Source organism: Hyperoodon ampullatus (genome assembly GCF_949752795.1).
Source record: "Hyperoodon ampullatus genome assembly, chromosome: 6".
Classification (NCBI taxonomy): Eukaryota; Metazoa; Chordata; class Mammalia; order Artiodactyla; family Ziphiidae; genus Hyperoodon; species Hyperoodon ampullatus.
Genome location: NC_136919.1, coordinates 106,419,298 through 106,432,488, shown reverse-complemented (window position 1 = coordinate 106,432,488; position 13,191 = coordinate 106,419,298). Strand labels below are relative to the sequence as shown.

The 13,191-nt window shown below is 41.8% G+C and overlaps 1 protein-coding gene across 4 annotated transcripts in view; it reads right to left on the bottom strand.

Annotated features, from left to right (window-relative positions):
• Positions 1–3,839: 3,839 nt before the first annotated feature.
• Positions 3,840–13,191, bottom strand: part of SPTLC1 (serine palmitoyltransferase long chain base subunit 1) — a gene marked incomplete at both ends in the record, with an annotated part of 62,349 nt that continues 52,997 nt past the window's right edge. For all 4 annotated transcript variants that reach the window (XM_079706497.1, XM_079706499.1, XM_079706496.1 and 1 more), the window contains 3 exons: positions 3,840–3,933; positions 5,544–5,617; positions 8,882–8,999. In XM_079706497.1, the coding sequence (XP_079562623.1) occupies positions 3,840–3,933; positions 5,544–5,617; positions 8,882–8,999 (286 nt within the window). The remainder of the gene's footprint in view (positions 3,934–5,543; positions 5,618–8,881; positions 9,000–13,191) is intronic.

Here is a 13,191-nt window from a genome sequence, read left to right as displayed (position 1 = left end):
CCCAACTCTCTATTTCACAGAAAGAACTTGTTCAGTGAGGAGTAGGGTCTTGTCCAAGGACTCATGGCTATTGAGTAAATGAGCTAGGACCAGACCCTGTTCTGTTTTTGAATTTGCCTTGGGCTGCCTCCTGCTCTGTTCTGGCACGTGGGCCACGTGCACTCACAAACTGCGCACATCACAAAGGGGATGAGGAACCCAGCAGAAACCACCTCTGTGCTGAGGCCTGCCACCCCATGCACGTCACAGACTTCCAAATGTTCATCATGGACAACACAGATAAGAGAGTATTTGCTGTAATGACTGCAAGAAAGTCAGTTCATTAGTAGTTATGTTCATTATCAGAGATTCATACTTGATTCAACGGTTTCTAGTATATTCAGAGTTGTGCGCCCATCACCACAATCCGGTTTTCGAACACCTCCTGGAAAGGTCCCCGGTGCTGACAGTCTTCATCAGTCGATCCCATTCTCACCCCCAGCCGCAGGCAACCACTAACTTATCTTCTTTTTACATTGGTTTCTCTGGACATTGAATACACATGGAATCACATAATTTCGTGGTTGTTTTCATCTGGTTTCTTCACTTACCAAAATGTTTTCTTTTTTGAGATTTACTTATCCATTTTTTTATTGCTCAATTGTATTCCACTGTATGAATATACCACTTTTTGTTTACTCATTCATCAGTTTGCAGACATTTGACTATTATGAATAATCCTGCTATGAATAGGGCTTCCCTGGTTGCACAGTGGTTAAGAATCTGCCTGCCATTGCAGGGGACACGGGTTCGAGCCCTGGTCAGGGAAGATCCCACATGCCACAGAGCAACTAAGACCATGTGCCACAACTGCTGAGCCTGCGCTCTAGAGCCTGCAAGCCACAACTACTGAGCCCACATGTTAAAACTACTGAAGACCGCGCGCCTAGAGCCTGTGCTCCACAACAAGAAAAGCCACTGCAATGAGAAGCCTGTGCACTGCAATGAAGAGTAGCCCCCACTCGCCGCAATTGGAGAAAGCCCACGCGCAGCAACAAAGACCCAATGCAGCCAAAAATAAATAAATAAAATAAAATCCTGCTATGAATACTTGTGTACAATTTTTTGCACAAACGTGTTTTTATTTCTCTTGGAAGTGGATTTGCTGGCCCACATGACAAATTTATAATAAGAAACTGCCAAACTTTTCCGAAGTAGTTGTACCATTTTACCTTTCCACCAACAATGTATTGTTTCCAATTTTTTCCATATCTTGCCAATATTTGGTGTTATCTGTCTTTTTGATTATAGTCATTCTAGTGAGTGTGTAATAGTATCTCTTTGTAGTTTTAATTTGCATTTCTCTGATGACTAATGAGGTCAAATATGTTTTCATGAGTTTAGATATTTCAATGTCTCTCTTGATGCAATGTCAAGTCTTTCACCATTTTAAAATTATGCTTTTGGATTTATTTTAGGGTTGTGTTCTTTATATTTATGGATACACATCTTTTATTATATATGAGTGGCAAATATTTTCTCACAGTCTGTGACTTGTCTTCATTTCTTTCAAGCTATCTTTTGAAGAACAAAGTAAACAATGAATTAATGAAGCTTAATTTACCAATTTTTCCTTTTATGGCTTACGCTTTTGGTACTGTATCTCTGTTTCCCTAACCAAAGATTTAAAATATTTCCTCCTGTGCTTTCTCTTAGAAGTTTCATAGTTTTAAGCTTTATATTTAGGACTGGGGTGCATGTGTCCTAACCTGACTCAAAGCCCCACTTTTCCTGAGCTAGAGCCTCCTGTGGACAACAGAAAGGGAGCCGTTGTGGGTGGCTTCTTTCTCCCCTGGGGGCAACTGTTGAGTGGAAACCGGCTCAAAAGGTCTCCATGCTGCTCACCCAGCCACTGCCTTTCTAAACAGAGGTCCCTTGATAGAGCACTTCAGAATCCTCTCTCTCTCACTGTTTCTAAAACAGCAATTTGTAACCTGCTTGAGGTTTGAGATGACTGTTGTTTCTCAACATTTTGCTTGTTTCATACAAATTTATTGCTTCCAGTACATATTTTCTGTGATGTGTATTACCAGATTGTGGTCACTCTATAGCTTTAATATAAAGACTCTATTTTTGGTTCGTGTTGATGTGTTTCAAGGGTGGAAGTTAAATAATGTGTGAGCATTAAATAATGTTAATAAAGTTAAATAATGTCTACCATCTTTTCCAGGAACGTCCAATCATTTTTTAAACGTAGCAATAAACAACTAGATTATTGCAATTTTGACTTATAGAGTATTATAAAAGTAGCTAAAAAGTTACAATCCTAATCTGTTTATAAAAATAATAGGCCTGGTATTTTTGTAGTCATAAGTGGCCAAGGGTTAAATCAGAAGGAACCAAGGAAATTTCAGATACTGTACATTGAAGAAAGGCACTAAGAAATTAATATTTTCCAAAAACCCCCACGACAAAAACACATACACACGCACACACAGAATACTACCCTAGGTCTGCAGAATTTAAAATCAAGAGACTATTCTGTTGAATAGATTACATATGCAAAAGACTGATTATCAGGAATGGAGGTTTATTTCATTAAAAAACAAAACAAAACAGATTCATCCCCCAAAGAGTACTGTATCTTTTAAAGCAGCAGCAACCACAAGGCACATATGTACAAAATACCTCAAGCAAAATAGAAACTAAACATTAAAAAAATATGTTATTTAAAGATGTTGAAGACCATTTGTCAATATGAACATATATTATAAATGACATTTTTAATATAATTTTATTCCTTTCCCTTTAATAGAGATGGAGTAATAGTGTAATATTTATGTACTACCTTATGGCACATATCACAAACATTTATACCACCCAACTTGGTTTGCTAAAGAAAAACAGATAGCTGAAGCACAGCTTAAAAATTTTATTTTTAGTGCTTTCACATCTTTTTTAGATATTTGGAATTCATAAGCTGAAAAGAAATAAAGGTCTCATTTTCTTTAGCTTAGAAAAAAAGCTTGTAGTTATACGTCCCTATACAAAAAAGAATACATTCTAGATATTCTAAAATATCAAGGACATGATTTCTATTTTGGGATCATCACAATAATCCTCTTCTGAAAACAGATTAGAAGTCAACACATAACAAATGTAAAGGTCAATTATACTAAAATAAAATCGTATTTGATTTAAATTATTGCTCGCTTAGGAAGTATAATGACTATTCTCTGGTTAGGGATGCTAAGATTCACTGTTAGAAATGGTGCAACATCAGTATTTAGTGTATATAAAAATTCTAGGATTCAAATATATTATAATGAAAACTTTATAATAATCACACATAAAGTATTCTTTATATATTAGCTACCATTGAGCTTCACATGATGAAGACTGAAAAAGATGTGGTTGAATTAGATCTTCAATACATTTTGTATCATATATGCTGAAGTGCCTCTAAGCTTTAATGTTGCACAGACAATTTTCTATGAGATATTAAGGAGTGCTCACAATCTTTATCATTAGAAGGGAAAGAAGATACACTGAAGCTCCATTTTTAAACAATGACAACAAAAAAAAGAATATAAAATCTAGTATTAATAAAACGTTTAAATAGTACTAAAGAGCACAATTTAAATATCAGTTATATGCCGTCATTAGTTTTTCTCTTAAGAAAATCAGTTCTTGGGCTTTTGGATTTAAGTACCCAGCATCCTTCTCATGGTCATACACTGAGTTGATATCCACACCATCTAGTGACACCCTGTCTGGTTCCCGCAGGCCCCCTCTGGCTCACTCTGCAGTGACTCAGGTCTGTCTGCGTGTTGCGTGGTGAGAGGCCACCAGGCCCCAGACTAAAGCAGCACAGTCTGGGCCACCTTGCTGATTGTGGTCGCAGCTTTCTCCAGTTCCTCTTCTGTTTGTTCCACTGTGACCACAACCCTAATGCTGAGAAATAATAAGGGACACAAAAGATAGTCAACTGAGAGTCTATACCAAGCATCAGCCTGCCACCTGTTTTTGTGAATAAAGCTCTTCTACTGGAACATGGCCTACTGTCCATAGCCACTTTCTCACTGCCCCGGCAGGGTTGCGTAGTTGTGGCAGGGACCTTGTGTCCTACAAGCTGAAAGCATTTTACTATCTGCTATTTACAGGAGTTTGCTGTTCCCTGCCTGGACTAGTAGCGATCTAGTCAAGGTAACCTTGCAGTAGGGCTCTGCCCAGGGCCGGCAGAAAACTCTGTCCTTTAAATCTACCGCTGCAAGCAGTATCAGGCCCAAAGCAGGAAGTCAACGTTTCTCATATTAACGAGTGTGTGGTTGTTCATAAGTGTAATTCAATATGTCATAGAGAAGTTCTGCAATACTTTGATGCGAGGCAGAAAGTTTCAAGTTTTCAGGAAACTGAAGACAAGAAGTATCAGCCTGACAGGGCACTTCTACCCCTCTCCCTCTCACTCCCCTCTGCAAACATCCGCATCAGCCACTGGACACATACACACTGAGTTGGGATGGGCCCAGAGTCCTGAGGGCACAAAACGGTGGCCCCTGTCCTCACGAAACACAGGATCACAACTTTGGATGGTGTAATTAGAACGGAGAGAGCAGGATCTTTAGGGTGCTTTCGAGCTGCTGCCAGAACAGTCTTCCAGAACCCAGCCCAGTGCTCCACGCCTGCACAGCGCTGACTTTGTGTGCTCTCGCGGGTCTCTCCCAGACTCTTCCAGGCTCCCTCTCCATGGTGCCTCTCAAACCTGTGCTCTGGGCTCCCCAGATGCACCTGTATGTCTCCACGCCACTGCAGATCCTGCTGGAAGGCCCGATGCCCACCCCAGCTTGATTTTGCAGGCTCGGCTTAAGTGTCTCCTGCTCTAGGAAGCCTCAGCCCCTCCCAGGCCAGAACTAACCATGCCCTCCTCCTCTGTGACCTCCCTGACCTGTGTCATGACCCTGAAACCCTCAAGCTCTGGGTGTCTACCTTCTTGGACTACACTGTTTTAGTGCTTAGGGGACAGAATCCGGTGTTGAATGAACACCAATCTTAACTCATGAGTCGAGGCGCCTTCCCATTGAGGGCTGCTTGAACCTCTGTAGAGGTTTTCCCCACTGTCACTTTGCTTTCCCTTGGGTGCTTAATACGTGTTTGTCAGATGAAGTACCGCACAGCGCTTGGGCCAGAGGTGGGATGAGCAGCGCCCCCCAGACTGTGCTCACCCCCACCCCCGTAAGGACTATCCTGGTGGTGGAAACAGCTGACCCAGCACATGCTACCGCAGCACAGTGGTAGGTCGTCACCAATGCGAACCTGGGCTCTCCCAGTTCTTCTTGGGATCTCAGATGTGTCATTAAGTTAATTACAGAGTCCTGAGGGGATTTTCAATTAAAATGGGAAAACATCTAGGTTAAGAACAGAAACAGGTGATGTTCTATCTTTTAACAATACACATTCTTCCTTATCCTGTGACAGTCTTTCAAAAAATTTCAAAACATAATACATTTCATACAGAGTTGAAAGTAGAAAACAATGACTCAAGTCATAATTTTAAGTCTACCAACCTCGGAGGAGGGAGATACTTCTCTTCTTTCTCCAGGTAGCGCGCCTGAGTTAACGCGATGCCTCTGTCCATGCACTGTGTGAGGAAAAGGAATACATTTGCGACCTGGACTGCAGACACTGGTCATTGAAACAGGAAGGTGCACTGAAATGCTACTCTCAATAGTAGTTTTCATTCATTTTCCCAATTATAACTGCTAGAAGACAAAACAAAATACCACAGAATCATCTTATCATCTTGAGAGCACAGTTCTACAGAACTTCCTGCAATGATGGAGGTGTTCGCCCTGTGCTGTCCAGGACAGCAGTCAGGGGCCCACGTGGCTCTCGGGCACTTTGAGATATGGCTAGTGCAACTGTAACACTGAACTTTGAATCTGACTTAATTTAAACAGCCATAGGTAACTAGTGGTTACCACTTTAGGCAAAGCAGAGTTAGGACAAGGGGAAACAGGACCAACAAAGCTCCGGAGGCTAACCAAGAGCTGGACTTAACAACGCCAGCGGAATCATTTCAGAGAGGAATTGCTCACACGTCAAATATCAACAACACCTCTGATTCCCATGTGCTACACTTGGACACAGTGCTACCAAGCACAGAAGAGTCTGGTGTCACATTCTGCACAGCTCTCCAATACATCAGCTACCTGCCAACATTTTTTTAAAAATTAAATAATCGCTATCAAAATAAAGCATAAAGTCAGACGAGAGTAATGGTTTATAAGGGTTTCTCTTCGGGGTGATGAAATGTTTTGAAATCAGATAGTGATGGCTGCACAACCCTGTGAGGATACTAAAAACCACTCAACTGTATACTTTAAAGAGTGAATTTTATGGAACGTGAATTGTATTTTTAAACAAACAAACAAACAAACAACCAGCTAGAGCAAGGGGTGCTGTAAAGGAAAGAACCATCACTGCCAGTGTGTGGCGGTGCAGGTATTTGCCTGAAGAGGCGCCATTCTGTAAGCTGTGAGGCAAGGTTTTCCTCTGCTAGGAAAAGATGGAAAACAATGGCAGGCAATGTCTTTTGCTGATTCTACATTCTGGAAGTGTACTTGGAAAACTTAACTCCTTCTGCAAACATCTGGACTGGCTCTGTTTCTAGTCCTGTCTAGTTAAGAAACAGTATAAACCATAGCTCAGTTTGTAAAAACTGTTTTATCAGGAAGTCAACAAAAATTTGGCAGAACTGCTCAGCTCTGCAAAGCTTAAACAAGAACTACGGTGTCATGATCCTTTTTCTCTTTCAAATACTGAAAAGAAAAAGCAAAGAGGAACAGGAGAAAAGACTTATTAAGATGGAAGCTGCAATGATGCAAAGAAACTCTAAGGGTTTTCCTCTTCCTTCCTACAAATGCAGTTTCCAGATAGTATTCTGTTCCCTTCCCCAGAGGCTGTTCTCTCCTCATTCAACTCTCAAGGTGATTTCCTGAAGACAGCCAATATCCAGTGGGAGCCCACAGATGTAATTTCGGGATCTGTGAATTGTCCAGACTCACTGTTTCTTTCTGTTATGAGGATAACCTATGTAAGAGAAGTATCGAGTCACTTGATTCACATGCCCTTTCTGAGTCTCGCTCTGGAACAGAGTAGCAGTAGGACCTTAGCTGTTGCTACCTAGTGAGAAAAGAACTGAGGTGGATCTGACTGGAACTGACACCCTGGCACCTAGAGAAGGCCCACGTCCCGTGACACCAAGTGTGTAGAGAAGCACCCTGAGGGGGGTTCGAGGGGAGGCTCTGGGATAATAACGGCGCCACCACAGACTCCAACACAGGACATGCAGCTTCACAAGGCTGCTCTGGCGGTGGTCAGCGTCAGTCACACCACCTGGCAACTCAGTTAGAAAACAAACTCAGCTGACACATGAAGGTCATGTCATAATTTGACTCTTACTAGGCTTGTCTGTTCTGCTTATATTTAATTTATAAATTTGTTTTGGTATTACATTTGTATAGGAGCTCTAATTAAAAGGATGCTGTACTTCCTTTATACATTTAAGTAATATGACAATAAAAACACCGAGGCAGTAAAAAAGGTCTGTGGGACGCTTTTCCCCTTTAAAGAGTTTTTTTTCATGTTTGCAGAGCTGCACCTGAGGAGACAGGCGTGACATTTCCTCACCCAGCAAGGCGAGAGCCACTGCAGCCTGTTCATTCATAATCTGACACGTTTCCTTAATTAGGAATCTCATATTCTGGGTTTGGTTTTATTTCGTTTTTTTAGGACAACTGACTCTGGAAGGCCACAAGTTGCAAGAAGCTCTCCACAAATCAATGATCCACAAGTTACAAGAAGCTCTCCATGAATCAATGACTGCAGGTACTGTGGTTCACACATCGTAGGGTACAGGTCAGCTGAAGCCAGCGGTGAAGCCAGAGGCTGGCTTAGCACCACAGTCTCCATACTGAGCAGCCACGTGACTGCCTGCCGTGCCACAGCCGGGCAGGGGCACATGGCAGACTTGACCATCACTACTACCCTGACGCCTGGCAGCACGGACTCAGGGAAGGAGCCTCTGAAAGGAACCGTCAGGACAAGCAGGACAAGGAAGCAGAGCGAAGCCTGTCTTCATTCTCAAAGACATACTCCATGTATTTCAGATTCAAGTACAAGGCAGCACCACCCTCGGTGCTCAGTGCTGCAGGGCCACTTGACCGTCCTTTAGAAGGAGGAAAGTGAGGAGAGAGGACTTGGGTGAATCCAACTCTACTGAACAGTAAAGGCCAAGGGATCTTCCCTAGTGATGCGTTTCTTAGTTAATAACTAAGGTACACTTAGTAGTAAGACTTTCAGAAGTCAGACATTTAAATCAAGCTCCCAAGTTAGGCATGGTAAAGAAGTGGCTCTTCCTTCCTTTTTGGTTACAAGATTATTTCGACCTGTTTCTGAGCTATGCTGGGTGTTCAGAAAGTCAGCTGTCCGGTGTCGTGCGCCATCACCATACACAATGCCATCCCCACCTACATGGGCAAAAGCCTGGCTTTGTAACTGGTAAGCAACTGGGTTTTCTGGAAGACTAATTATTCAGAGTGGAAGCAAAGTGTATTTTTAATACAATGTGGCAAAGAACACAACTTCAATGTGAGCTGAAAACTGACCCAATGGAATAACCTGCAGCCTGTCAGTAGAGACGTGCTACAGACTCCATTGGGCAGGGAAGATGTCGGGAAGGCTGGGCAGCAGAACAATTCCATGTCACCAGAGGGGGAACCACAACTTCTATTGTACCCAGTCTCTCAGGGCAAAGAGAGCATTCTTAAAAATGACCTTAAAAATTGCCTGGGTTCAGGGTAGAAGGGTACAAAGAGATTCACCCGAATAACTGGATACTCACTTGAGTTACTATTTCCTGAAGTAGTTTAACATCTCTTTCTCGACACCCAGTGCTCTCTTCCAGCTGGAGGTGAAATGCGGGAGAAATGGACTCACCCACCACTTTTAATCCAGAAATGCTGAGGAAGGGAAACACACACACAAGCATAAATCCTCTTCCGAGCTCAGATTTCTCACATATAAATAATTTTACAAAGTCTGCATTAAAGAATGTGACAGAAACTTGGGACTTCCATGGGAAACATCACGTGGTGGAATTCCAGATCTGGCAAAGGGAGGTAAAAACGCACGCCCTGGGCAGTGCCTCCTTGTCTAGGACACCCTGCAGCATGGCTGGGGAGACGATTCCCGGTCCCGCGGGACCCTCCGGCTCACATTTCACAGAGAAAACGTGCGTCATCCCCAGCCTCCCACCAGACGCGGTCTACGTGCCTCACTCACCTTGGCTGGGGCCACCTCCTCCTCAAGGGGCCCCTTGCATGCCCACTCAGCCTTGGGCCTCTGCCCTGTCGCTTCCTCTCCTCACCTGCTCTCTCCTGTTCTTGCACGGCTAGCGCCAGACACGCCCGGTCCCAGGGCCAGGGCCAGGGCCACTCCTCTGGGGGCCTCCCTCACCACCCGCTTTAGGGAAGTGTCTGCACCATCATTTCCTATTACCTCTGTTTCCTCCACGGATAACATATTATAATTGGTAATGCTGCTTCCTTATTTTCTAAATCTTTAGCTTATATCTTGTCTTTTATAAACTAAAGGGATGATTTCTGACACTAAAATTTTATACTTTGATCACCAACAATATATTTAGGTTGTAAAGCTGTCTTCTTGTGTACATGTTTAATTTTAAATTTTTCTTGAATTACAATTATTTTCTTCTCTCTTAGGATTAACAGCACAGAAATCTGCTGTTTCTCAGGAAGGAAGGAAGATTTCTTTAGGGGTGAAAGCCTGCATTTTCAAATGATTATTGCAGTGTTATGAGAACTGTAGGCCATATAATTTAGCCAGGTATGGTTTGATTTCTGACCTATCTCCTAAGACAAAAATAGTGATACATGTCTATGTGAAATTGGGCTAAACATTTTAAATGGCTTTCATTTAGTCTGCTCTACCTGGAAAGATTTGCTTTTCCTTTAGAATGAAATGAGCACAAAAAGCACTTGCTAGCATATTCGATTCTTCAAATATGTTTAGGACTCAACAAGCTTTTACTGAATGACTACCTGTGCCCCGAGTATCACACGAAGTGAGGAAGCTAAGCTCACCTGCCTTTCAAACCACCCTTGAACATCATTAATTTGTGTCTATTTTTTTTTTTTTTTTTTTTTTTTTGCGGTACGTGGGCCTCTCACTGTTGTGGCCTCTCCCGTTGCGGAGCACAGGCTTCGGACGCGCAGGCTCAGCGGCCATGGCTCATGGGCCCAGTGCTCCGCAGCATGTGGGATCCTCCCGGACCGGGGCACGAACCCGTGTCCCCTGCATCGGCAGGCGGACTCTCAAGCACTGCACCACCAGGGAAGCCCTGTATCTACTTTCTTTAAATGTAATGCATCACATTAGGATCTCTCAATAAATCAGGCTGCAGATTTGAATCATGGAATCTTAGACTCCAGGGCTTCGGGAATATGGGGAAACCTTATAGATCAGTTGTTTTAATACTGTAAAAAATAAGAAATATGCTTTCAAAACCCATTTCCTAGGTGAATTTTGAATGTGTTAAACTTGTACACAAAGAAGTATTAATTGTTTTAGGTCATGTACTCTCAGGGAGAACTTAAAAAATCACTTTTCAAATTGCATTTCATATGAATTAAATGGCCTGGATTTTCCTTGATACAAACAAGGCACCTATAAGCCCAATCGAGCTTATTATTTGATCAAATGGGCTCATCTCACATGTTAGGTGGAGCAAGTTGGTGAGAGAAGGAATGAAACAAAATGCCCTCTTTCTGGCTGCCTGGATGCTGAATGTCACATTAAAGTTTAACTAAAACCAAATGGACAGAGAATTATAACTTGAGTTTAGAAAGTTAGAAGCTGTGTTTCAGAGCCTGTTATACTTAAAAAAAACATTTCTGGAGAGCACATTATTTACCATATTATTTTACCCATTTTACCAAATGGAAATACTAAACACTGGTCTAGGTCCTAGGGATAGAACAATCAACAATTCAGACGTGGTCTCCATCATGTGCTTAGTGTGGGGAAAGCGCTGGACATGAATAATTATCTGTTAGAATTTAGGGGCTCTTCAAGATTCCAGCAAGGACCCAAAGTAGCATAGGCCACTGACTTCCTCTCCCAAATGCAACCTCAGAGATGAGAGAAGCAAATCACTGATTAGAGGAGACTAAAAAAAATTACTTAGAACTGAACACTGAAAATACTTACTGCCTTTGAAATGTTTATCCTTAAGATAATTATTAGAAAATAACACCAATAACCTAAATGTAAAAAGCTAAGAAAGAGTAAAAAAACACAATTCAATGAAACAAGAAAGTAGAGAAATAAGGAAAGAAAATCAATCAGAGAAGACAAAATATGAGTAAAAAACAAAATCAAACTTAAAAAAACGTGCTGGGCAAAATCCTGGAAAGATTATCATAAGAATGAAAACGACAGAAACAGAAAATAAAAAGGGGAAATAATACAGACACAAGAGAGATAATCACAGACTATGCCCAGCCCAAAGGCCCCAAGTCTAGAGAGTCTTACAGAGGAGTCCTGCTCAACTTTGAAGAAACAAATAATCAAGCCTGGTCTTATACAATGGTTCCATAACGCAGGGAAGTGGAAAAACTGCTCAAAACTTTATTGAGGCTACCACACATTGATTCGTAGGTTATGTAAGGTTGCTGTAACAAAAGATTATAGGCCCATTTAAATTATAAATGTGGATATAAAAATTCAAAATTCTAACTAACAGTGCAGAAAAATATACTGTAATCAAGGAGGGACTTTCTCAGGAATGCAAGGATGTTTTAACATCAGAAAATACCGTCATCCCTCGGTAGTCACAGGAACATTCTGGGTAAAGTGCAGGAGTAGAGGTGGGTTTCAGTAGTTTCAAGTGTACATGAGAGGTGAGGATATGGAGAGGGCACAAACAACTCTGGAAAAAGACTGGCTACAAAGAGAAGCAGAGCAATGGGCTAGTTGCTAGAGGGGAGTGTGGGGTGACAGGAGAGAAGAATTTAAGACAAGATAGGGCAGAGTGTACTTGAATGCTAATCAAATGACTCAGGAAAGGGGAGAGACTGAAGAGAAAGGAGAGGAGACACCCGAAGGCACTCGGTCCTTAAGAAAGAAGAGCTGTGACGGATGGAGGAACGTTTCTTTGGCTATAACACGAGGGAAAGACTGGTTCGGATACCCGCAGGTGTGCAGGTTTGTGAGGGAAAATGAGGGAGTTCCCAAGTGACAGCATGAGGCAAGGCTGTCAGCTCAAAGTGGGTGGAGTGAGACAGAGGGTTAGGGATTTTGGAGAGAAGAAAAAGTGTGAAAGGGCTGGGAAAAGTAGAGGATTGGACTTGAAAAATAAACAAATTAACACTCATAGAATAAAGGGCATCTGAGGTAGGTGTTATGAATTGACAGTGACTCCAATGTGCTAGGCTGAACTGGTTTATTAATATTTCATAAGCCAATGTAACTGGAAACAATAATATCTCTCTACCATAAATCATGCAAGGACTTTTGTTAGGATCAGAAAGTCAGACCCAGACTTCAATTATTTCTCCCCCTACTTTATCTGGAACATCTGTGACCTGCTTATTTATTAACTGTCCTTTTTAGAAAAGTTTCTAGTTTCCATATCTGGCAATAGGGACAGGACTTCCATGACTGAGAAGGCAGGTTTCAACTTGGAAAGGCAAAAAGGAACCACAGGCAAGGGGAGATCATTTTCTGTAAGATAAGAAATCTGCCTGAAGATGTCACTAGCCTCAATTTTTTTCTCAATTCTAGAGGAATCTTAAAGAACTACTCTTGCGTAGTTAAAACGAAAGTAAACAGAACACTCATAAGGTTCACTTCGATTTCACTTGTTTCTTTTTCTTGAGGTAACTTAAAATAAATCAGTAATTTTCTAAAAAGCAGCATGGACAGTATGAACCCACTGTCATCCTTTTACCCTTACAGATGTGTGGAAATTCTCCAGTGTTTATGCTGGTTATTTCTGGTGGCAGCATGTTGTGTTATTTTTTTTCATCTTTGTTACCTTCTGTACTGCTGTAATATTTCACCAATGAGCTTGTATCATTTTTAGAAAAACAAAGTTATGATTTTTTAAAACAATGACAAAATGGATGCTCT